Source organism: Phoca vitulina, unplaced genomic scaffold (assembly GCF_004348235.1).
Source record: "Phoca vitulina isolate PV1807 unplaced genomic scaffold, GSC_HSeal_1.0 scaffold38, whole genome shotgun sequence".
Lineage (NCBI taxonomy): Eukaryota > Metazoa > Chordata > Mammalia > Carnivora > Phocidae > Phoca > Phoca vitulina.
The window spans coordinates 7,492,771-7,519,770 of record NW_022589741.1 but is presented as its reverse complement, the minus strand read 5'-3'; the positions used below and the strand labels follow the sequence as shown (position 1 = coordinate 7,519,770).

The window sequence follows — 27,000 nt, the reverse complement described above, 5'->3', positions numbered from 1 at the left end:
CCCCCCTTCATTCTTCCCCTCCTGCTACATTCTTCTTCTTCTTTTTTTCTTTCTTAACATATATTGCATTATTTGTTTCAGAGGTACAGATCTGAGATTCAACAGTCCTGCACAATTCACAGCGCTTACCAGAACACATACCCTCCCCAGTGTCCATCACCCAGTCACCCCATCCCTCCCACCCCACCCCCCACTCCAGCAACCCTCAGTTTGTTTCCTGAGATTAAGAATTCCTCATATCAGTGAGGTCATATGATACATGTCTTTCTCTGTTTGACTTATAAAATTTAATTTAAGGTTAGGTTTTCAGACTTAAAAAAAAAAGCAGATGCCTGTCACAAAATTATATCTCAAGTTAAAGCCCAGTGTATAAAACACCTGTACCACTCTGGTAGAAGACAGACACTGGTGTGGGTGCTCTAAGCCCTGCCTCCTGGCTTCTGAGAGACTTATGCATAATCTTTGGAGCTCAAGAGCACAATTTGAAATCAATTAGCAAACAACTTTAAGAGGCAATTTGTCATGTCAAATAATCGGCTCATAGAGGAAAAAAAAGTACTATAATGGAAAGATAAGTGGTGAATTGTCAGTGGATTTCACTTAATGACATCATTTTTGTTTTTATATCATTTTGTTTCTGCCTATACTTATTTATACCATTTAAGCCCTATCAGGGACACAGCCCTAATTGCTGATTCATCTGATAATTATAATATGTAAAACCTATGTGCATAGTAAATATTTCTTTTTTGATAGCATAGCATTGTCTCACATTTAAAGGTCTTAGAATTCAGTGAACTCTATATAGATATCTCAAAATCTTGTTAATCCCTTTTCTCTTTGCTGCAAACTATTTTTAAGTAGTAATTTTTTTTTAAGATTTTTATTTATTTATTTGACAGAGAGAGACAGCGAGAGAGGGAACACAAGCAGGGGGAGTGGGAGAGGGAGAAGCAGGCTTCCCACCGAGCAGGAAACCCGATGTGAGGCTTGATCCCAGGACCCTGGGATCATCACCCAAGCCGAAGGCAGACGCTTAATGACTGAGCCACCCAGGCGCCCCTTAAGTAGTGATTTCTAAATGTAGTTTAGCACAGGCTATCAGAGATCTCCTATTCAATAGCAGAGTTGGCAACAGAATTGAGCTTTCTAAAATTCTCAGTCCTGTTTGCCAGACTCACTGGTTTTAAGGTGTCTGCAGATTTCAACACTGAAAATCTCAGAAGCCACAGTGTTTGACATAGTGCTCAATAAATAATGGTTTTTAAAAATTCTAAATTTTAAATGTCTTTTTGTAGCCAGTTTTTATTCTGATTTTACCTCAACTTCTTACCATGCAAAGAAAGGACTGTGAAACCCACACTGTGAAAACAGTGCTCAGGAACAAGGAGAAAGTGATCCAGTGTGCTCCCTGTTTTATCACACTTTGCGTTACGGAAATGCAATTATGGAGATGATACAGAGCACCAACTTCACTAGATTTTGGAGGGGTGGTTTGGGAGGGTAGTCCATGTACTCCCTCTCGTATGTAGTTAATCTTTTTCTTTCTTGCTGAAGGTCTTATATTTTGTGAGCTACATGTCCTTTATATTAAAGAGGTTTTATAGATGTTTTATCAAAAGGCATAAGATATAATGGAATGAAAGTAAATTATCATCAAGGGTTTGTTCTACTTAAGTCATTTGCCTGTTAACACTTGAAATCAAAATTTGCCTTTGGGTAATCATTTTATAATAATTACTTATTCACCTGAATTAATGCCCTTTATTTATAACTATATTTCTTATTTCTTTTTTTTTTCTGCAGTCTAAAACTATAACAGTAACGAATTCAGATACAGCAAATGAAGTTATCAACATGTCACTACCCATGCTAGGGATAACTGTAAGTTACTCTACTAGATACTCTTAATTAAAAACAAACTTTGATACTTCAGAGTCATATAAATATTATCCCTTTCGTCATAAGACAACTTATTACTAAATAATACCAAATTCATGTTTTATTCCCCAAAATGGGGAAAATAAGGACAGTAAAGCTTTTATATTAGATGCTACTCTTCTGACACTGTAAGACCTATGTGAACTGGAAAGCATAATAAGATAAGGCTATCATTTTAGAGTGATAATAATATGTATTTTTATTGTATATGCTATATACATATACAGATGGAGGGGTTTCTTGGTATAAGATTGTGATGAGAAAGTTCTGACCTCCTTCCCACTTGTCACTCAATGACTATTCTTTCCTATCTCCTTTTCTGATTCTTCTCCTTTACCTAATTCTCCTATTATCCCAAGAGTCCATCAGTCTTAGGATGATGAATTCTGAAGGATTTGCTCTATAGTAGAATTTATACCTGAAGAACACATAGCTAGAATCCATATTCACTGGCTGTAGATCCAGAAGATGAGATGGCTGGTACCTCTAATGAATTGGTAAATTAAAAAAGAAGCTTTGAATTAGATCATGGAGTTAAAGAGTTTTAGTGTGCATACCACATGTTCCCCAGTTTTGCATTTAGCTTCTGCTTCTTTCTGTTTTGTGGAGCAAAGGTAAGTGTTTGATATTTTATTAATGGAGAATATTGGCATGTTTGAGGATGAGGTAGGGAGAACGTTGGAAAATTCTCCTCATCTCCTCCCTACCAGTATATAAACACCACATGGTGGGTCTTGTATTAAAGGAGTGACTTTCAGAAGGTTGGAAACTAAAGGAAGCACTTGAATAACACCATTTCTTGAGTCAGATTCTCTATAAATATGAAAGCACAATGTTACTATGATGTAACATGTCAAGTGTTTTAGATATGCCATAGTCTAATAAGTTATATTTAGATTTACTTATACATTGTGCTATCATAAGCCCTTAAGCACTCAGAGAAATCAGACTTTAGGGTAAGAAATCTGATTTTTTTTTTTTTTTTTAGAAATCTGATTTCTTTTAGTTAAATTTAATAGTATACTTAAGCTATAATTAGATTTATATACACTGGGTAAAACAGGCACTTCTGCATTGATTTCTAAGCTTATGTGTTTATGTCTTGGAAAGAAAGTGTGTAGTTTAAGGAAAAGGAAGGAAGATTAATTAATGACATGACTCATTTATGCTTTTCCTTTGAAAAAAGTGATCCATCTCCTGAGACCAAAAATATTTATATTCATTATAATTAAGAATTGAGGCTATTTGGTTATACTGTTCTGTTCTAAGGGATTACTACAGTGTTTTCAGACACTACAAAAAAAAAAAAGAAAGGATTTTCGTTAGATTGCTTGCTCTCCCTATTTGCAATAAAATGTTTTGAGTAGAGGATGGGGAGGGAAGTGACAAACAGAGTAGGGGAGGGCACCAGAGGCTATTCTCCACAGCCAGGATCTTCCATTATAAGGTCAGGACAATGATTTTTAATAAAAAAATAAATAAAGGCAGGAATATTTAATATTGCCAATCTCTTCTAGCCTCATTTAAAACATTTTTACTTTATCCTCTCCTAGAGGATGCAGCAAAGTCTACATAATTTAGTATTATTTCTTTCAAGTAAGATTTTTAGTATTGCTGGGCTATAATTCTGCTAGTGAACGATTTCATTGTTTTCTATGGCTAGGCCTATTCTCTAGACAGAATTCTTGTCCTTTCTGTTCCCAGGACTGGACTTGCCCAAAATAAAACCAGTGTAGACTGTGCCAGCTACCTATCTCCTCAGAGCCTCTCGGTCATTCTTCTGCTCAGAAATAGCTGAGCTAATAATCCAGCCTCTGAGATTTTACTTTTTCATCACAGACACAGCACTGTTTTGGCTTTCTGGATAACAAGGATGTCTTTGCAGGGGCTTGTTGGAGATTTAAGTCCAGTAATCTCTGAGAAGTCTAGAGACATAGCAGAAGTCAGGACTCTAAAGAAGAGATTAATCTTGTAGAAAACCAGGACATTTCTTTTTGCTTTGTAAAGAGACCTATAATTTTGAGTTCCGTGGGCTACCCATAATTGTGAGGGCCTGCTTCCATTGCAGTCTGTGGATCCCTTGTCATCACTAGGGGGAAAGGGCAGGACTCCTGAGTCCTCTGCTAGGGATGAGAAAGGGGAATATAGGCTGTAGCAGTTAGCACTGCCATCTTCAAAAACTGTATCCACCCCCATGAACCTGAATAGCATTTATATCATCCCCACTTTTTTCAAAACATAAAAGTGCCAAAAAAAAAAATGTGTCCTTATTCAGTTACCAAACATGAAAGAATTATTATTACTTCTTTTATCCCCAAGGGCTCTGAGAGAGATTACCAGCTATGGGTCAATTCTGGCAAAGAAGAAGCACCATACCCACTTATTGGTAAGTTCCTTCAAAAATCTAAGATGGGATTGTATTTTAATTATGATTCTAAATGTCTCAGAGAATTGGTCATGTGGTCCTAAATGTAAGCACCATCAAATATTAAATCTCATATATCTATATATTCATTCGATACTTACCTATCAACCATTTCCTAAGTGTTAGACAAACACTGTCTCTTGACTCAAGCAGCTAATGGTACAGTTAGTTGAGAAGAGCAATATAAATTTCCGTTTCTATTTTTTCACTTTACAAACAGAGCTATTTTGCAAACCTTTTTAAATTTTTTTCTATAAGAAACCAGTATGTATTGGTATTCCCTTTCCCTATACATTTATTTTTCACATTCAATTCTTGAATTTCCTGTTCCCTTTCCTGCCTACTACATTGCCTCTTTGGAAGACTATCTGTAATCCAGTCATGCCTCTTAATTGATCAATGCGTATTCAAAACCTGTCCTAGGCATCATAATGAAAATGAGATTAACCCATTTAGAGTCCTAAAAATATTCACTGACTTATCAGCTAGTTACTATTTCGGGACTTTGCTATTTCTCTAGACAGATTTTCCAGCATTTGTTCTGAGGAATTATTGGTAAAAAGATTACATCTCACCTTGTTTAAATTATTCAGCTAAAAAATACATCTTGATCAGTAAGGTCACTCCGTGTGGTTAACAGAAATAGAGCAATTAAAATAAGGGACAGTATCTGTCGCAGATCTTGAGATGATGACAGTAATAATGATGAAGATGATGATTTCCGCTAATAATTTTTAAATGCTCACTATCTGCCCCATACTTTGCAGAGCATATTATATGCATTATCTCATGTAACCCTTTCATTTACCTGGGAGATCACTACTGTGTAATTCAGAGTGTTTCAAGTGATCTGAATAATCTAAGACCAAACCTTTCTGTAAAATATATATTCTCAGACTTAAAGTAAGCTGTCATGTACATAGCTGAGGCCAAAATTCACCGCATTTCTGGTTTCTTTTTTAATGTTGTCATTTTTGTCAAAATCAGTGAGCAACCAAGTTGTGATGAAAAAATACTCAGTTAAAATATATAATTGTTTTCATAAAATATATTAATTAAAACTATTTAGATGGTAGCTTTTGGGCTTTAAAACAGCTTCCAGCTTCATTGCTAACTCACTAAAAAAAGAAAGTATCCATGGGACCTGATTTAGCAGCAATTCTCCATTGTATATTTCAGTGTGCCTTGGAAACTTCAATTGTAGTTTAGCTGCTGGCTTTTTTTTTTTTTTTTTTTTTTTTGGCCTTAATCCCTGGAAGCAGCTGTAATGCTCGATATTATTGGAACATTGATATTGTGTACCTATGTCAGATGGAAAGGAAAGGGAAGAGTTCACAGGGTTACATTCAGTGATAAATTAGGAACAGAAGAGAACTTACTGTCTGTACTTAAAAGAAAAAAAAAAGGCAAATCTACAGCACAGTGGTACTTGAAGGTTTAAGTTAAGAAAATGCAATCACTGAAAATACTAAAGAGCAAAAAGTCATGTTGCAGTCAGATGTCCAGGGTTTAGTTTTTCTAGTTTGCAGATTACGTTTTGAATCCTGTTTCTGTGTTTCCAGTGCCCTGCAGTCTTCCTTCTGATTATTGCCTGTGAACACCACCCTCAGAGGGCAGCAGTGGGAGGGAAGCATAAATCAAACCAACTAGTCCTGATGCTCTGGATCTGTAACTCTGATGATCTAACTAATAACTAATGAAATGTCTTTTTCAGACGGACATCTTGTGTTCAATAATAGTGATGCTTGAAATACATAGATAGCTTTTTGCCCTTACTATTTAAATTATGTTAACCATTAAAGTTCACTTACTTGATTCTTATCACTGTGTGATAAGTAGGGTAAATATTTTAAACCGTAGATTTAAGGCTGAGAGATGTCAAGGAATTGCTGAAGATTTACAGATATAGTTGGTGTCAAAGGAGAACTAGAGTACCTTTAAATAGTCCTGGATGCGAACATAGGAAAAGTCAACATCCTGTAACTCACAAAGTAATCTGTGCATTCCAAAGAAGATATTCTTTAAAGATTTTTTTTCTTTTTGCGTTTTTTCTGCACCCCCTCCCCACCACCTGCTTAAAACTACTTTGATAGGGCCACCTGCATCATGCAGTGGTCTCCCAAGTGTAGGAGCATGCACAGTGATCAGTCAACAAAAGGATTCTTTATTTCCGAAGTCCCAGGAGCAAATTGCAGTGTATTCTAGTATGTAGCACACATGCTCACAGCGCCAGTCAGCCCAAAGTCTACATTTAGATTTTTCTCTGTGTAGGGCATGAATATCCCTATGGAATTAAAATGAGCCATCTTCGAGACACTCTGCTCCTGGCACAGGGATCGAAGGACACCAGCACGCCTTCCAACCTCCAGGAGTCCTTCCTCATGGAACAGCTGCCCCGAGAGATGCAGTGCCAGTTCATCCTGAAGCCCAGCCGCCTGGCTGCAGCCCCGCAACTAAGTGGTGAGTCACTTCTCCTTCATGGAGCCTTTTTTTAGCAAAAGTTTTTATTCTTGAAAACAAAGTTAATACAAAGGCAAAGACCCCAACTTCTAGCCAGATGAGATATTATTTTCTTTTTAATTTGCTGAGTGTTTTGAAGGAAAAGATGGAGTTTTAGAAGATAATTTTATAAATCAGCAGTAGGCGTGATTGACTTGGAACCAGCAGCGGGTAGCGGTACAGTCTGTTTCTGCTTTCTTCACTCTTCCTTCCCCTTTAACCTTATGCTCAGTGCAAAGTGCAAGGCGCCAGGCCGCGCTGCACGTGCTTCAATGCCTTCTTTGTACTGTAGTACGTTGCACTGTGTGTCCCCTAAATGGTCACATTGTAAGCAGGAGCCTGTCGGTGATGGGAGTCAGGACACTGTGATGCCTTGCGTGGATCCTTGGTATGGATAAGTCTGGGAAAACTGAGATGATTTCCACAGAAATCTCTCCTTGGTCTACTAATCTAATCTGAATTCCCTGTGAATATAGCCATCTCTTTTACCCACTCCATAATAAGGACTCTGGAATGATAAAAATGATATTCAGCATAAGAGGACCATTATTTACCCTAACCCAAGTTTGAGCTTTAAGCCCTCAGTCTGAAAGAGAGACTGTGTAGGAAATAGGAAGTGTACCGTACAGGTACTGAGAGTGGGGTAGCAGAAGATTGATGTTGCATGTCCGTGGCCGCCTTTGTCACCTTGAACCAGCTGGGGGATCCAGTGAACGTGGCCACTCTTTCATCGGCATTCCCCCGCACAGGCACACTCCCCCCGTCAACTCGGTGGTGATAACCTAGACTCCAGCTTGATAGTTTACCGAAGTCCTCCGTCAGGACTGCACCATCTTGCCAGCAGAGCTGTAAAAGCTGCACGTGCACCAGTCAGCTTCTCTCCCAGGATGGCAAACCGAGTCCTGGGGACTCTGAGGCTGTTTCCTCACATCTTTGGGCCATTTTGAAGGGGTGTTATAGAGACGTTATAGTTGTCCATCCACTAATGTGTGAGCTCTGTGAAGGCAGGTATTTTGGTCTGTCTTGTTCACTGCTGTATTCCCAGCACCTGGAACCATGCTTGACATATATAAGTAAGTACTCAGTAAATATTTGTAAGATGAATTTATTAATAGGTCGGTTGTTACGTTCTTTAAAGATACAAAAGGAACGTTCCCTGTATAACTAAGTTGAGAATATTTTAGTCTTCTACCTTTATACTCGGGTTTTTCAAAACTGTTTCTTTGTGTCCCTTGTCAATTTTACTTTAATTAATTTGACCAATAATCAGGATTCAAAAATCCTAAAGGTTTTACCCAATTTTGCCAATGACTTGCTTAATTAAATTGTAGGTACTCTCTGTTTATTAATCCTTTCTTTCTCCCTATTGGAAGTTAAGATAATAAGGGTTGCAGCTCTAAGATGATTCATGGGAAATAGGATCTGGGATGGCGTAATTATAGAACAATGGTGCCTACATAGCTAGACATCAGTCACCTGTTACAGGTGAACCAGCTCTGTATTTTTTTAATACATAAGATTTTGATGAACAGCTGCTTTGGAAACCACTAATTTAAATCAGGAATCAGCAGACTTTTTCTGTAAAGGACCATATAGTAAACTTTGCAGGTTGAGAAACAAAATCGAGGAAATTATGTGGGTACTTATATGACAAAAGAGAAAACAAATTTCCACTCATTTTTTATTGATGATATTTAATATATAGTAATAATTGAGTGCAACTTCATGTAATACAGGTCTAGTAATGAGAAGAATTGAATTCTTCTGGGGGAATAACATTTTGCATAATTGGAATACCAAGTTCATAATTGAATGCAAAATGTTCTGATCTGTAATAAGATTTTATATATTTTATCATCTTTGAAAATATCTTTTCACATAGATAGGTAGTGCCAAATACTGATATAATTTTATTTGAGCATATTCTCCTTTTTGAAGGCTCTTGTGGAATTTTGTTAGATTATTCTTTGGTGTTTGGTTTTTAGCATGTCATTAGGCAGAAGCTCCTTGATTGCACAGGTAAAGGATCTTGAAATATGGAAATTTCCTTTGCACTTGCATTGAGGTCAGTAAAATATCACTGGAACTATAGTTTGAGCTCAGAAAATATATCTGCTACAAATTTGTGTAAGAATGAAGACCTTGCTTCTTGTAACTTTTGACAGGATGAGAACTGTAAAAACAGTTCGACGTTACTCTTGTGATTAAATGTCAGCTGTTTCAAAATGAACCTTTCAAAAGTTTTATATGTAAGCATTTTTTTGCCTTGTAATTTAGGTTGAATTCATTAAGAAACATCAAATTTGCAGTAAAAACTAATTTCCAAAGCCATTCACCACTAGGAAAATTCTTCTCATTCAAAAAAATTTCAATCTCAGCCCTAAGTTCAAAGATCACTATAAAACTTTACCCCTGCTGAGCCATTGAGCTGCTATGTGATAGCACAGGTCAGGGTCTTCAGCTTCTGTTTCTGAAAGAAATTCACAGAAATGGCAGTGGGTAAGTCCAGGAGAGGAATGAAGTTTACCGTTGACAGTACTGATCCAGTAACACCTATCGGGTCTTAACACCTATCAGGTCTGACCTACCAGATGCAAATATTTCCCACACAGTACTGCTGATGAATAATACAATGAATAACCATAGGCATTAAACACTACATTTTCACAAGCTTTATAAATTTGTCAAATTATATCTTTTTGCTCCACACACTTTGACCACCATAGCAGATTCCACTTCAGGTTGTACTATTAATTTCTCAAATTCTTTGAAAATATTCTCAGTTATAGTTGTTCCATGCAGACTAGTCAAGGCTAATACCTCAGTCACTTCAAACAAAGCACTGACTTCTCGAATAAACAAATGAGTAGTACTGGTAACATCTGCCAACTAATCAAAAACCAAGGATAGTGGCTTGAAATAATTTGTCTTGTTTTTTAGTTTCCTATTAATATTACTGGGAATGTCCTCAACTATTCAAACAGCTGTTCTCACCATAAGGTTAATAGTCTTTTTTTTTTTTCAAGATCTATTTATTTATTAGAGAGAGAGCATGCACATGCACAAGTCAGGGGAGGAGCAGAGGGATGGAATCTTCAAGCAGACTCCCTGCTGAGTGCAGAGCCAGATGTGGGCTCAATCCCACAATCCATGAGATCACAACCTGAGCCAAAACCAAGAGTCAGATGCTTAACTGACTGAGCCACCCAGGTGCCCCAGAAGGCTAATAGTCTTGTCTCATTTCTCTGTACACATCCCTTCATCTACTGCAAGCACACAAAATTTAAGCAGCTCCCCATTGGTAAATGGCTTTCCTTGCATTACTAACAATGAGCCACTTAGAAACTGACTTTTGTTGGAACCTCATTTTTGTTTTGTTTTGTTTTTTTATTGTTGGGAAGAAATTCTGCCGTGCTGAAATAGTTCATTTTAAATATCCTGAATTCTTATAATCAGTACTTAATTCTGAGTTGGGAATATTGTGATGAGTTCTTGGTATGATAATGTCAACATATAAATGTCAACATTTACCACCGTTGTTATATTATTGCATGATTAGCACAATACTTGCCATTTATTACAACAACAAAGTCATCCGCATGACTCTGTGCCTTAAAAGCTCAACACTAGACATGACAGGTTAATAAAAAATTAAAAATTTCACAGTATCAGGATATACAAGGGACTCAAAACACTATCCAGATATAAATGTGTCACTGTAGTTTGCCTTTATTGAGCAGCAGTGCGAAGCAATGGGAGCAACACTGATGGTCTTTGTCACAACTACTCAGCTCTGCCATTGAGCATGAAGTGAAAGCAGCCATGGACAATACTTCATAAATGAATGAATGTAGCTGTGTTCCAACAAGATTGTTATAGGTAGTAGTAAAATTTGAATTTTGTGTAATTTTTATGTGTCACTGAATATTCTTCTTTTGATTTTTTTTCAACCTTTCAAAAATGTGAAAACCTTGCAGGCTATCCAAAGAGAGGTGACAGGCCAGATTTGGCCCATGGAGCATAGTTTGCTGCCCTCAGATGTGGAATTTTGTCAAATGCTTTTTCTATGTCTATTGAAATGATCATATGATTTTTATCCTTCATTTTGGTAATATGGTGTATCACATTGATTGATTTGCCAATGTTGAACCATCCTTGCATCCTTGGAGTAATTTGAACATGGTGTATGATCCTTCTGATGTATTGTTCAATTTGGTTTGCTAATATAGGCTTGAGATTTTTGCATCTATGTTCTTTAGGGATATTGGCCTGTAATTTTCTTTCTTGTGTCTTTGTCTGGTTTTGATATCAGGGTAGTGCTGGCCTTTTAAAATGAATTTGACAGTGTTCCTTCCTCTTCTATCTTTTGGAAGAGTTTGAGAAGGATTTGTTATTAATTCCTCTTTGCATATTTGGTAGATTTCCCCACGTAAGCCATTTGGTCCTGGACTTTTGTTTGTCGGGAGGATTTTAATTACTGTTTCAATCTCCTTACTAGTAACTGGTCTTTTAGATTTTCTATTTCTTCCATTTTCAGGTTTGTAAGGTTGTATGTTTCTAGGAATTTATCCATTTCCCCTAGGGTGTCCAATTTGTTGGTGTATAATTTTTTATAGTAGTCTCACTATCTTTTGTATTTTTTGTAGTATCAGCTGTAACGTCTCCTCTTTCTTTTCTGATTTTATTTATTTGAGCCTTCTCTTTTTCTTGGTGAGCTAGCTAAAGATTTGTCGATTTTCTTTATCTTTTCAAAGAAGCAGCTCTTGGTTTCATTGATTTTTCTCTTGTCACTTTAGTCTCAGTTTCATTTACTGTTGCTCCGATCTTTGTTATTTCCTTCCTTCTACTGACTTTGGGCTTTGTTTATTCTTCTTCTAGTTCCTTGAAGTGTAAAGTTAGGTGGTTTATTTTAGATTTTTCCTATTTCATGGGATAGGCATTTATTTCTATGAACTTGCCTCTTAGAACTGCTTTTGCTGCATCGCATAAGTTTTGGTATGTTGTATTTCCATTTTTATTTGTCTCAAGGTATTTTTTATTTTTATTTTAAATTTTTTTGACCCATTAGTTTTTCAGCAGTTGTTTAATCTTCACATATTTGTGAATTTTCCAGTTTTCTTTTTATAATTGATTTCTAGTTTCATACCATCATGGTCAGAAAACATGCTTGATATGACTTCACCTTCTTAAATTTGTTAAGACCACTTTTGTGGCCTAATACATGATCTCTCCTGGAGAATTTTTCCATTTGCACTTGAAAAGAATGTGTATTCTGTTCTGTTTGGATGGCGTGCTCTCTATGTATGTTAAGTCCCTCTGGTCTACCATGTCATTTAAGGCCAGTGTTCCCTTACTGATTTTTGGTCTGAATGATCTGTCCATTGATGTAAGTGGGGTATCAAAGTCTCCTACTATTATTATATTGTCATCTACTTAATTCCTTTAGGTCTGTTAGTATTTTCTTTATATATTTATGTGCTCCTATTTTGGGTATATAAATATTTACAAATGTTATATCCTTTTGTGGATTGACCTCTTTATCATTATGTAATGCCCTTCTTTGCCTCTTATTACAGACTTTGTTTTATAGTCTGTTTTGTCCAATGTGATATAAGGATAGCTCCTCCAGCTCTCGTTTGGTTCCCATTTGCATGGAATATCTTTTTCTATGCCTTCATTTTCAGTCTGTGTATGTCCTTAAGTCTGAAGTGAGTCTCTTAGAGGTCGCATATGGATGACTTTTGTGGATTTTTTTCTTTTTTTATCCATTCAGCCACTCTATGTTTTCTACTCTAAGTGGAGCTTTTAGTCCATTTACATTTAAAGTAATTATTGATAAATATGTGCTTCATACCATTTTTTAATTTTTTCTGGCTGTTTTGTGGTTCCTCTGTTCCTTTCTTCTTTTCAGGCTCTCTTCCTTTGTGGTTTGATGATTTTCTTTAGTGGTATGCTTCGTGATTCCTTTCTCATTTATCTTTTGTGTATCTACTCTGGGTTTTTGTTTGGTGGTTACCACGAGACTTACATATAACAAAATTATAACATTCTAGTTTAAGTTGATATTAAGTTTGGACACTTTCTGAAGCTCTACATTTTTACTCTACCCCTGCTGTGTTTTATGTTTTTGATGTGACATTTTACCTCTTTTTATCATGTGTAACCCTTAACTAATTATTGTAGTTAGTCATTTTTACTACTTTTGTCTTTTAACCTTCATACTAGCTTTACAAGTGAATAATCCACTGTTTTATTATATGTTTACCATTACCATTGAGAGTTATATTTTTATATGTTACTAATTAGTTATCACTAATTAGTGCCCTTTCTTTTCAACTTGAAGAAGTCCCTTTAACATTTCTTGTAAGGCTGGTTTAGTAGTGATCAACTCCTTTAGTTCTTGCTTTTCTGGAAAACTCTTTATCTCCTCTTTAATTCTGAATGATAACTTCACTATGTAGTGTATTCTTCCTTGGAAATTTTTTCTTTCAGCACTTCAAATATATCATGCTAGTCTTTCTAGGCTGCAGAGTTTCTGCTGAAAAATCAAAGAGTCTTAAGGGCGTTCCCTTGTATGTAGCGAGTTGTTTTTCTCTTGATGCTATTAAGATCCCCCCCTTGTCTTTAACTTACAGCATTTTAATTATAATGCGTCTTGGTATGGGTTTCTTTGGATTCATCTTCTTTGGAACTCTCTGGGATTCCTGGATCTGGATGTCTCTTTCTTTCCACAGCTTAGGGAAGTTTTCAGTCATTATTTCTTCACTTAAGCTTTCTGCCCCTTTCTCTCTTTCTTCTCCGTTTGGGAATCCTAAAATGCAAATGTTAGTCTGCTTGATATTGTCCCATAAGGCCCTTTAACTGTCTTTACTCTTTTTTCATTCCTGTTTCTTTTTGCTGCTCAGATGAGGTAAGTTCCTCTGCCCGGTTTTCAGGTTCACTGATCCTTTCTTCTACTTCCTCTATTCTGCTGTTGAACCCTTCTACTGTGTTTTTTTAGTTCCGTTTCTATACTCTTCAGCTCTGTGATTTCTGCTTAGAACTTTCCTGTATTTTCTCTCTTTTTGAAGTTCTGTGTTTATCCATTCTTCTCCTGAGTTCAGTGAGCATCTTAATGGCCATTACTTTGAACTCTTTATCATTATTTATCTCCACTTCGTTAAGGTTTTTTTTGAGGTTTTATCTTTTCTTTTGTTTTTAATATATTCCTGTGTTTCTTCATTTTGCTTAACTCTCTATACAAGTTTCTATACATTAAATGAAGTAGTTACCTCTCCCAGTCTGGAAGGGTTGGCCTTGTGTAGGAGATGAACCTTAACATTCAACCCTGCCCTGGCTCTTGGTTATCTCTCAAACCTTTGTGATTGTACAAGAAGCCTATTTTATTATTAATGGCTCCCAGTAATTGAGGGTGTGCCAAGACCAGTCAGTGTTCCAAAGGGGAGGATCTCATTCAGCAGCTAGATTTAAGCTGATTGGAAGCCAGACCCCCAGGCAGCAGCTTTTAAAGAATGCAAATATATGCAGTCCTGTGGGACCACAAACGTACACCCTGCTGGTCCCTAGAGCTAGGCCATCTGAAGGTGTCCCCTGGGCATCAGTAGCAAAAGTCAGGGCTCCAGATGCATGTATAAGCTTCTTTCTGGGAGGTAGTGGTGACCTGTAGGGAAGCAGAGGGGAAGTGCAGAGATGGTGTCTCCTGTCCTATGTTCCCTGAGAACACCTTCATAGCCTCTAGATGTGTGCCAAATCTGAAGCTAGCCCCTAAAGCTGAATCTCCAGGATGGGCAAGTAGGCCTCTTTCACAGAAAGAATGGGGGTATGTTTTCAGTCTGCTGCCTGCGGTGCCCTGGGTGTGGTAGTCTGCCAAGAACTGTGTCTGACTATTACAGTTTCATGGGACCCAGAAATGCAGGTCCCCTTGGCCTCCAGTACCAGGTAATCATTGGGCATCCCCAGGGAGATAGCCACAAAAACTGGTCACCAGATGTGTATATCTCTGGGAGATACTAGCACTTGAGCAAGCAGAGGGAGAACAGATGGTGTCCACTGGTTGGAACAAGGCAGAGGGGGAGTGCAAAGATGGCACTTGCCCAAAAAGGGGGAAAAAAGGAAAAAGAAAAATAAGATAAGAAAGAAAGAAGAAAAAGGTAAAGAGAAATAAAAAGAAAAATTAAAAAAGAGGGGAAAGTATGGCACCTGCCAGCTTTAGTTAGGCAGAGGGAAAGCGTAGAAGATGGTGCCTGCTAGAAAGGAATATATATATATATATATATATATATATATATATATATATATTATAAAATCTATGTATATAACATACATACTGTTAGCTTTAGCAAGGTAGACAGAGACCAGGAAGCTTCCATCCCAGAGAGTATCACAATGGGTCCTTACCCCTCAGACCAATGCTTTAAAATTAGGAAATGAGTCTCTTTCACATAAAGTCTGGGTGCTTTTCAAAGAGCTGCTTCTACACTAGGCTGTGGGTCCAGTGAGTCTGCATATGGGCCTTTCAAGAACCGTTCCTCAGTTCGGCACAACCCTGTGGGTCTCATGGGTGACAACCCTGGTGTTTGTCAAAACCATATATTTGGGGGCTCATCTCTCAGGCTCCAGCCAGTCTTACAAGTTAGGATGTCTAATGTGGGGCACAAACCCTTTATTCCTCAGGGAGAAGCTCCAGGTTTTGAATTTCCTCCCAATTGTGGATCACCATGTCACGGGGCGGTGGGGGGGCGGGGGGGGAGGAGTTTATGGTGAGATTGTATCTCAGCCCTTCCTACCCACTTTGGTGTGGTTTCCTTCTCACTTGCCCAGTATGAAGGTGTTGCTGCACCAGTTTTTAGGGTTTTTTAGAGGAAGTGGTTCCATATATAGCTGTACACTAGATGCGTCCATGGGAGGAGGTGAGTTCAGATTCTTCCTACATTTCCACCCTGCTAGAATTTTTTTTTATTTAAATTCAATTAGCCAACGTATAGTACATCATTAGTCTTAGATGTAGAGTTCAGTTGCATATAACACCGAATGCTCATCACATCACGTGCCTTCCTTCATGCCCATCACCCAGTTACCCCAGCCCCCCATTCACCTCCCCTCTAGCAACCCTCATTATGTTCCCTATAGTTAACAGTCTCTCATGGTTTGTCTCCCTCTCTGATTTCTTCCCATTCAGTTTTCTTTCCCTTCCCTTATGATCCTCTGTGCTGTTTCTTATATTCCACATATGAGTGAAACCACATGATAATTGTTTCTCTGACTTATTTCACTCAGCATAATACCCTCCAGTTCCATCTACCTTGACTGATGTAAGTGGTAAGATTTCATCCTTTTGATGGCTGAGTAATATTCCATCACACACACACACACACACACACACACACACACACACACACACCCCACATCTTCTTTATCCATTCATCTGTCAATGGACATCTGGGCTCTTTCCACAGTTTGAGGTGCCTGTGGCCATTCTTTTCACTACATTTATATCTTTGGGGTAAATACCTAGTAATGCAATTGCTGGGTCATAGGATAGCTCTATTTTTTACTTTTGGAGGAGCCTCCATACTGTTTTCAAGAGTGGCTGCACCAGCTTGCATTCCCACCAACAGTGTAAGAGGGTTCCCCTTTCTCTGCATCCTCGCCAACGTTGGTTGTTTCCTGTCTTGTTAATTTTAGCCATTCTGACTGGTGTGAGGTGGTATCTCATTGTGGTTTTGATTTGTATTTCCCTGATGACAAGTTCCGTCTTAACAGAATTTCTAATTAAGGTTTTTTAAATTATTTTTCTATAATAATCTGTAAGCACAAACTTTTAAGAATCGTAACTTCTAACATTCAGATCCCTAATTTAAGCATGAAGAAACACTAACTTGAATCTTGCCAGGATTGTTTAGTAAAGCTAGATTTATATAAATTTAGTTTCCTCTACAATTACATCTCCCTTGTATTTTTTATAGTAGTAGCATGTTTTTTCTCAGCCTTTGACATTTAGAAAGTAAGAGCTATGCACTGATAGCTCTGCAAGAAAATAACTTTAATGAAATTTTTTTCTCTCGGTCCCAGAGTGAACATGAACTTTAAACTTGAATGTTGTACATAACAAAGGGCATGGCTGCAGCTGAAAACATTTATAATGAAGTACAGGACTCAATTTCTACTTTATCCTCTGTCAACAGTCCTAGGATAGCTGGGTATATAGCTTTATGATGAAGCATTTTTCTTAAGATGTGTGTGAAAGCTAAAAAGTCAAATCTGATAGTACTAGAAATAATGAAACCAGGTTAAATGCAAGGAAACTAGACTGAGTACAACTACTCAACATACATATTAAACGAACATTTGCAGATTGACATTGGTAAACACAGGAACCTCCCTCTTGGGTTTAAGAATGGGTTTCGTTTCCTTCTCTGTTTTTTAAAATGGCAAAGATTGGGAATGTCAGGGCAGGAAGTGCTTTAGTTAAGCAGTCTGGTATTCCTTTCTGTCTGCACATTTCCCAAAGGGTGTTTCACTAAATGGAGAATGGATTTGAGGAGAGGGTCCTCTTTGTGGGGAGGAGATGGATGTCTTCCCAGTTTTAACGAAGACTGCTGTGACCCATACCCTTGCAAAGTAGTACTTCAATGTATGTTATCCTTCTTAATCCTTTTAATAAGGCTTTGAGATATAGGTCACATTCTCACTTTAAAGTTGACAAAACAGGTGAAGTAACTTGCCCACATAAATATCTGAACCAGGAGTCTAACTGGGCTCCTGACTCCAGCAGCTTTGTACCTGGATGTGCGTACACTGATGATGCGCTTACTGTATTCTGAGGAAGCCAAAGGTGGATGATAGTCTGAAGGCTGTTTGGTAAGATGTTACTTATTTGTCTCCCCACAACTTGGCTTTTGTGGTATTTGGTTCAAGTTGGTTACTCTGAGGAAATAAAATGCTAAGGGACATTAGAGTCAAACAATATAAAACACTTGTATAAAACTCTTATTTGAAATTAGCATCTGACACTCATGACCCTTTCCACCCTGAAGAGATAATCTCCTTCAGTGTCCCATTGTTAGGGACTGTTGCCCCCTGAATATCACTGTGGTAGCTTGTGGGCTGTCGCCACCACACAGCAGAGTTTGATGACTAATTCCCACGCACCGTCAGTGGAGAAAATAGAGGCTGATCTCATGTTGGCACCACCTCAAAGTTATACCGCCTCGCATCTCACTTCTGTTCATCTTAATCACAAGCCGTTTTGAATCTGCCTCACACATGTGTGCTTCGGGGGCCAGCCAGAGATGTGGGCAGAATTTACACACAAAATCTGGGGCCCCCACTATGCATTTTTTTCCTCCTTTCTGGGATTTTACACACACACACACACACACACACACACACACACTTTCCAGCTGCTGTGGTTACCTCCATCTCCATTCTGTACTTTTCCAAGCCAGTGAGAGTACAGGTTTCTCCAGATTGTAGTGACCCTCCCACCCAGGAGCCTGTCCTCAGGCTAAAAGCTCTAAGACTGGGAAACAGCCTGCACCATGCCATTCCCTCTTGCAAGTATCAAACTTTTACCTCCAGTACCCACCTTCTTCTGGTCACTCTTTGGTGCCTTTGGGTAGGCTTTTGTGGTTTCAAATTTCATCTAGAGTTTAATTTGTTATCAGTGTGTATGTGCTGGGGGCCTAGGGGTTGGCAGCGGAGGGGTCCAAAAGAACTTTAGAGAGCTGTCTTTTTAAGTATCAAATCCTGTGCAAATCCATCAACTTTCATGTTAAAATTAGATACAGATGACATCAAAAATGTTTTAGCACTATGATCTCACAAAATAATGATTCGCTGTCGACCTGTCTTCTGCCTATTTTGTTCATGCTGTCCCTTTCCATCTAAATCTCTCCTCAATTCAATTACTGCCTGAGAATGATTTATTGAGTACTTACAAGGTGCAAGCCACGATGTCAGGTGCTCTGTTGAACTTTTGTTCATTCAGAATCCAAATCAAATGCAAATGCCTCCAGGATCACTCCCTCCCTCTTAATGGGTAGATGTGCTTTACCATTCTTCTAAATGCCTTTGGTGCTTTGCCCTTCCCTTGCTTTTCTCCCCACCATCACCAGACCTGTTCCCCCATTAGATTATAAACTTCATTATGGCAAGGACAAGTCTCACTCATGTTTGCACCCATCCATGCTGCCTTAAACATGCTTTTTAACGTCAAGAATAAAAAGATAACTTAAAAATAGTCTTTGCAGTTGGAAAGAAGGGGAGGTGGTAGAATTGTAGAACATTAGCTTCCTGTCTTTGTTTTCAGCAGTAGAGAGGGACATCATGTAATAAAGCATTATTTGTTTCTAGAGAACATCTTAATAAAGACAACTCTTGGTTTTTTCCTCCCTCTTCCTTCTCCTCTTCTTCCTTCTTCCCTTTCTCCCTCCTCCTTTTCCTCCCTCTTCCCTTCTTTTTCTCACCATTTAACTGTGGTCTGATTTTAATCTTCCAACTTCTTAGTATGTCTCGTCTCATTTTAAAATGGGATAATATATGTGTTGGTATGAAACACCTTTTACTTTAAGTTATTACAGTAAAGAGAGGCTTTTCTTTGCCTTTGAAAATTCAGTGCCAAAACTCAAGTAAACAGACCAGTGATGTTCCAAAAATGGGATGGAGAATAATCCAAATATTTGACTTTTCCTTAATTTATAAAATATTACCGTGAAATTTCTTAGATTGAATTGTCAGTAACAAAGGACATCTATAAGCATTTTTCTCTTTGAACCATAGTAATGAATATCCTGTAAATTGGAAACTATAAAAATAAGACTAAGTGAATTAAAATAGTTTTCCTAATAATCTCACTTATTCCTTAGATTCAGGTCAGAAGACATTTAAAAGGAGAAGATCTATCATAAACTGGGCCTTCTGGCGTGGTTCTAGCACTCATCTGGATAACTTGCCCGTGTCGCCAACATCTCCTATGCCAGGGCAGCTCTTTGGAGTCTCTCTGCCAGATATTTGTGAGAATGACAATCTGCCTAAACCTGTCTTGGTGAGTCTCGTTTTGGCCTGTGACACTAATGGGAAAGGAGAACCCTGGGAGGTAACCTATTCTTAAATGGAAAAATTGTAGACACGGCTTTGGCTTTGGGTGAGAATATTATTATTACTTCAAAGGAAAAAAATCTGATTAAGCTATTGCAGAATCCTAAGGGAGACATAATGGGGAGAGATCATGTAGGCTGCTGATGTCAGGAAGGAGCCACATAAGCCTGCTCAGATAAATCAGAGTTTGGCTCTGTAGGCAGAGTCCACACTGGAGTCCCGTTATCCCCCACATTTCTCTCACAGCCTTTCAGGAACTCTGCATTGTTCTGGAAACCTCCTTTAATCACTCTAGAAGCAGAAACTACTCTTTCTTGTACTTTTTAAAAATCTGACGTGTGTCTTATGTGTATTTCAGGTGTTTACACTTGTACATCCTCTGGCATTTAGTTACTTTCATAATAGAACAGGTCAAATGAAACCACTGAGTTTGTACTATGTCCTTGATTTATGAAATGATTGCTGCTCAGCAGCATCCACTGAGCATTCCGTATCCTGCAAGCACTGTACTGGACATACGGGACATACGGGATTACAGGACTTGACCCTACATCATGCTCTGACACATGCCACCCACTCCCCTCGCCGCTTTCGTGCTCACCCTGCACAGCGGATTGAGCATTTATTATCACTACCACCATCCCTACTTTACATATTTAAAAGGCCTCAAGTTTTCCAAAGTTCACAGAGTAAATATGTGCCATAACTAGGTTTCAGATCCCTTGGGTTGCTTGTCCCCAGCACCCATTCTCCTTCCTACACCACAGGCAGAGGACATTTCTTTGCTAGAAAGAAAGCAAAATGAAAGATTGATCACAGTGCAGTGGAGTGGAGAAAGCTTCCTGGAAGAGGTGATTTTTTTAGCCTGATTTTAAAAGAATGACGTAAATACAGGAAGTAGAATGAGGTATGGAGTCACATAAAAAGAAAGACAAACAAGTGGAGAATGAGTCTGGCAAGAATATCTCCATATTTGGAGGAAAGAGTCCAAATTAGAGAATAATAGGAAAAGAGGAGTGAGGGAAGGAGGGACACAAGTTTACAGGGACCTTGAAGCAATCAGAGAAAGTTTATTTTAAAGTGTTGGTTCATTGAACAAAAGACAGTCCCATTAAAGTAAAATGTTTAGATGTTGAATATAGCAAGAATAAGTAGGGGAAAGAGATTTAGAGATACCAAGACACAAACTGACTTCCGTCCTTGCAGCAGCCCCTCCTTCAGTGCTTTTCCCCTGGGACACCCCAGCCTCTGGCGGCCAGAGAGGGCAAGTATGTCTTCCCCTGCTTGTATCTGTGAAGTGCCATTTTGGTTTTTTCCTTTGCTTTCCTTATAGGATATGCTTTTCTTTCTTAATCAAAAAGGACCCCTCACAAAAGGGATCTTCAGACAATCGGCCAATGTGAAATCCTGCAGAGAGCTAAAAGAGAAACTGAATTCTGGAGTTGAAGTACACCTAGACTGTGAATCTGTTTTTGTGATAGCGTCTGTCTTAAAGGTAGGAAAGGTTCTCCCTTCATCTACCCCACAGTGGAGCTCTGGAAAGAGACAACTGGTTTCTCTCATTACAACATTTTTCCCAGCTGCAAAGAACCATCATGGATTTAGAATCTAAAAAGTGTTAAAAAAAAACACAAAACTTCACAAAACCAACATTGGCCTTTAAAAGCCCCTGCCAATGATATGGCATGTCAGATATGCTTTTTAAATTTTTTCATCCACGCCACTCTCATCTTCACTCTGCCACCCCATACAAAAAAAAAAAAAAATTAAACTAAATTAAAAATAAAGCACGCACAGCATATTTACCAAAATAAACATCCTGATTGTGATGACTTCTTCACAATCTCATTACCTTCCTAATAAAGGCAAATTTTCAAAAATAAACTTGTATTAAACTTTGAAATAGAGTTTATCATAATAAACATTTGCCTAACAACTAAAACAAAAAATTGCTCACTGAGACCACTGAAAATTCCATTCACTTATACAATCATCATGCCTTCCCCTGTCCCCTAGTGCCTTTTTAAAGTAAAAGCAGAGTAGGAATGACTCCAACATCTGGGTCTTTTCTAAAACCCTTACCACATTTGGCATTTTTTATGATTCTTATCCTTTACCCCATGGTTACTTAACTCACATCCATAGCTGAGTTAGAACTCTTCTAAAATGTTTTCCTCCTCACATTCTTGAAAATGCCTCACATGTTTTGAAAACCTAGAGTCAGAACCAGCTTTTAGCAGAGGTTTCAACCCCAGCCATAGCTTCTGCAGACCTGTCTCAGGCTCCCATCTCCCAGCCCCATTGGAATGCACCAGGGCCAGGGGTGGAGGAAAACATGGTGAAGATGACCCTTGCATGTCTCTCCTCCTGCTCAGCTGCTTACAGAATCTTACTTCATGACTTGATGAATAATCAGATGTTTCCTGGCAAATGAGCCATGTCTGCTCTTAACCCCTGCTGTAAACTTTTGCAATAAAGTATCAGTCAAAAAAATGGAGATCTGGAGCTAGGCTCATCTAATCTATTTTGCCCAGGGTTTGTGACTACTCTTCAATTCTGAAATACAATAAAGATATGTACGGTGTGCTTAGCCAGATGTATGTGTGGATATATGTGCACAATGAATTTTTCTTTTTTTTCCTTCATATAACTAGGCTTTTTCCCATCTCTTAATTTAAAAAGTTAAAGCCTACATTTTCGAATATTTTCCTTACTATGCTATTCTTCACAGCACCACACTTAAAATTTTGTATTTTTGAAGCTATTATCAAGAAATATGGTTCTAGAGGAGTCAAATTGTATTTCAAATTGCAGAAATATCACTGGTACAAAAATAAGCAAAAGAAAAATGATTGAAAAATCTGGTTAAATGGGTTCCAAATAATTGAAGTTTTGTAATCAGGTAACTAACTGTGTGTTACTCTCATTTCTTCCAAGTGGTTGCAGGAAAGAAGATACTTTCTGCCAAACGTTTTTGAGCTTTTGGTTTGGTTTGTTTCTTGTGTTTAAGACTATTTGGAAGTGGTACTTAAGTTTTCCTTTAATTTTTTACTTAATGCTGGTTTTGCTTAAATACAAGCTTAATTCTTTAAACTGTTATGGGAAGAAAATTGCTTGAGACACTGTAACTTTGATCCATTAGACCTTTGAGGAAAAGTTCATTTTTAATCCTGCAGGAATCTGATCTCAAATTAATTTGGGAGTTCTGCTGAAGACCTGGGTTCTGCTCTTGGAGGGGCGGAGACTTGCAGTTGAGTGCTGTGAGCTGGTGATTGTCATTCAGAACCAGCGCTCACATCCTTTCTCAGCTGTGATGGTGGTTGTATTTCGTAACTTGTTATTCCAGCTGTGGAGAGTTCATTGAGATGTTACGGGTTATTATCTTTCAAGTGTAGGTTTAAGATTTAATGATGTTTTTCTTCAAGACAGATCATAAGTATGTTTTCCACTGAGATTTAAAAAGAGAACTATTGTCACTGCCCCACTTTGAAATAACAAATTTTGCCTCTTCTAAATCTGACTTTTAAAGTAGGTGCAGCAACTAAAATTAGTTTGGAATTATGAAAATTCAATAGCTTTACCCAAAAGGAGATGACTTTTGTGGTGACACATCTCAATTACAAGTATCCAGGTACATTTCTACAGAAGATATAATAGAACAGAGAAAGACTTTGAAGTAGTCTCTTCCTACTTGTTAACCGTTCTAAAAAAATGTATGGTAATAGGTGACATGACTACAAGAGATGTTTTAAATTATCTTAAAATCTCAGTTACAGTTAGTTGGCCTTCCCTTGTTCCTCATCAATATGTGGCCATGTGAAAAATAGCACCAGTTCAGTAATGACCTCTACTGTGTCCGGGACTGTGTGTGGCATTGAGGTGTACAAAGAAGAGGTAGGGTCTGTGCCTGCCCTGGAGGAGCTCATACTGGGGAAGATGCACACCTGATCAGCAAAGTGTAACAATCAGATGCCACAGCTTCCCTGGTAGTGATAGAAACATGACACAAGAGTAACAGGTTGTGTGTTGCCGTTTGTAAGGCACGTAGGTAAAGTTGCTGACTTGGTTTTCTAGCGAGAGTTAAAACTGCTTAATTGCAGACTTTCACCTGTCTCCATGTTGTAAGCAGGAACTTGCAAGACCATGGGTACAGTGCTTAGATCTGAAGTTGAATTTTTTCTGCCTAATGTTTACTGAGGTAGAGATCAGACTTTGTAAGCCTGGCCTTGTTAATACCATGCCAAAAGCAACAGAGAGTTGGCCTAGAACACAAATGAATATAGGACCAGGACCAAATTTAATTTATTTTTAAGCTTTTTATAAACAAAAATCAAACAACAAATACCCTTGGTCATATCCTATTTGTGATCTAGTCTGGTTTCACCACACCCAGCCCCACCGGCAGTCTCAGCAGACTAAGGTCTCAGAGGATAATGTACCGGGGATGTGTTGAGTATGCGTCAGGCATGTGGGTGCTGTCCCAGGCCCCCAGAGCCCAGCCACACATAGCCTGGAATGCTTCCTCCCCCATCTCGAAATATATGAGGGGAATGCCAGGAGAAACTCCGAGGGCCTCTGGATGGAGTTGTTCACCAATGGCACTGGAGTATAAAGTTCCGAAATAACAGGGACTTTGTTTTACTCACTTCTCTGTCCTCAGCCCCTCAAACAGTACCTGGCACATTGGAGCAAATATGTGTAGAATGATCAGATGACTGACTACCACATTAGGAACCTCACAAACATCTTAGTGCATTTCTTTGAACTGGTGATTTGAGAGCGGAAATATAAAGGACTTAGGATGGTTTGCCAGACCCTGTCATGTTGTCCTAGTTGGCTAAAACGTACACAAACGAGATTGCAGCCCAAACAGGTTGTCCTTATCTTTCCCACTATAGTCCAGACTCCAATTTCCTCTGGTTTTTGTTAGAAAAAAATCAAAGCCTGTGTTTTTACGTGCGCACGACCGTGGAGAGTTCGCACAGAGCTCCATGTACTCCAAAGAAGGGAAGACTTAACTTTTCAACGAAATGTTTGCTTTTTTATTTCCCCAGTACATATTTAGCATGAAAATAATGACTTAAAACATTTATTTCCCTTCTGTGTAAGGATTTTCTACGAAATATTCCAGGAAGTATTTTTTCATCAGATCTCTATGATCACTGGGTCTGTGTCATGGATCAAGGAAATGATGAAGAGAAAATAAATACAATTCAAAGGTAATTATTCTAATTTAGTCATGTCTCAAAAATACTTTAAAAAAACGTATTTTGTAAGCTTGTCGATTCAAGTAATGATGACTATCAAAGTCATATCCATGAGGACCAGGTTTATGCTAGCTGCTATCATTGTTACTATTGTTTTTCCCTAATCTTATTAACATAGAATACTTGACCGTTGTACACTTCCTCTATATCTGAATCTGATAGGAGCTGAAACCCATTAAACTAATAACTAATATCATATACTCATTCTACAATTTATGATCTTAATTTTGGTGAATACTTAACTAACCAGACAGCTCCTTGTATATCTCATTCAGCAACTGAATTCATATGGAGAAAATTCCCTCTCCTCAAGGAACTTGCAGTCTTAGTAGAGTAGATAGAGAAACCAAGAATTACAGTGTAGCATAATCAGGGCTACAAAAGAGATATGGAGGAGGGTACTGCAGAGGGACAGTTAACTATTGAAAAGTGTAAAGGAAAAAGTGAGTTGCAAAGCCTCAGTCTTATCACAAATAATGCATTGTCTATTCTAATGCAAAGGGAGCTTGCTGGCAGAACTCACCACCCATATTCCTGAATGTTTCCTGCATTATAAGAGAATTGGAAAGAAGTGTCCATTAACAAAATGCAATACTCCCAGTTCTGTAAAAACCCAAGAATCCTAATATCATTTATCTGCATATGCTTGTTTAGTACAGTTTTTTCTTGAGCAACTTTCAAATATGAATTATTATTTATACACTGCTATTGGTAGACACCTTTTATCAGTAGAACTTAGTACAACTGTTAAAGACACCAGAAATCAAAGCCACATCACACATACTATCTATGCTTCCATTATGGTTCGGTGGAAGCCATGCATAGAGAATGACCATCAGCTTCTCTGCGTTGTTGCTCATTGTCTAAAACTGTGTATCCTACAAACTGTTAAAAGTTGACTAAAAAAAAAAAAAAGTAAAATTAAGACTCATACAAATATGAAATGAACACATGTGAAAATTTTTATTTAAATCTTTAATTAATGAGAGAACCAGTTAAATGTTACCATCAGTTCGAAGATTTCAAACTACCACAACTTACATAGTTGCATCAGAAATGCTGAAATGAATTTACACATAGATACAAAACTGGCTTTTTCTACTGGAGCATGAAGAGGGAGCAAATAAATCATGTCTCTCCACCAGACAGAATTTTCAAGTCTACAGACAAGTGTTAGATGCAGTGCTATCAGAAGTCTACAATTTACAGAGTTGTGAAATAGCTCAAAGGCATAGGGCCCCTATGCAATCAGATAACCCAGAAGAGTATGCTAGACAGCACCTTACTTTCCATTGAATACACTCAGGAATCTCTTGGTTTATTTCAATATCTTTTATAACTTGTCCTTACAAAACTATCCTCAGTGTCAGTCCGTCACACTGAAGGAAGGCCTCTGTGCTATTTATGCAGGAAGAGTCACATTACCTTATTTTCCCTCCCAGGTTGCAGACTTCTGTTGAAAAAAAAAAAAAAAACCATGAATATCAACATATATGTCTTTTTCCTGGATGGTAGTCAATATAATTTTCAATGAATAATAATTTTAAAATCCCTTATCAATTACAAAATAGGAACAGTAGGAAATGTACTATTATAAGTTTGACTTATATGTGAAAGTGATACCAGGAAATTTGGGACAAAATTGACTTTGGAAGCTGGTTGAGCAGAACAGAAGCTGTCAGAATGGACCTGAAAGTTTTAATAGTTAAGGTTTGGGTTCTCACCAAGAGACAGAATTCCTGTATTGCTACTTAGAAATATAGAACCACT

At 38.0% G+C, this 27,000-nt stretch overlaps 1 protein-coding gene across 1 annotated transcript in view; it reads left to right on the top strand.

Annotated features, from left to right (window-relative positions):
* ARHGAP20 (Rho GTPase activating protein 20) overlaps positions 1-27,000 on the top strand; it is a 136,211-nt gene that overhangs the window by 93,109 nt on the left and 16,102 nt on the right. Inside the window, exons 5-10 of the mRNA XM_032427730.1 lie at positions 1,762-1,884; positions 4,261-4,327; positions 6,638-6,826; positions 19,732-19,910; positions 21,297-21,458; positions 25,073-25,182. Coding sequence (XP_032283621.1) covers positions 1,762-1,884; positions 4,261-4,327; positions 6,638-6,826; positions 19,732-19,910; positions 21,297-21,458; positions 25,073-25,182 — 830 coding nt within the window. The remainder of the gene's footprint in view (positions 1-1,761; positions 1,885-4,260; positions 4,328-6,637; positions 6,827-19,731; positions 19,911-21,296; positions 21,459-25,072; positions 25,183-27,000) is intronic.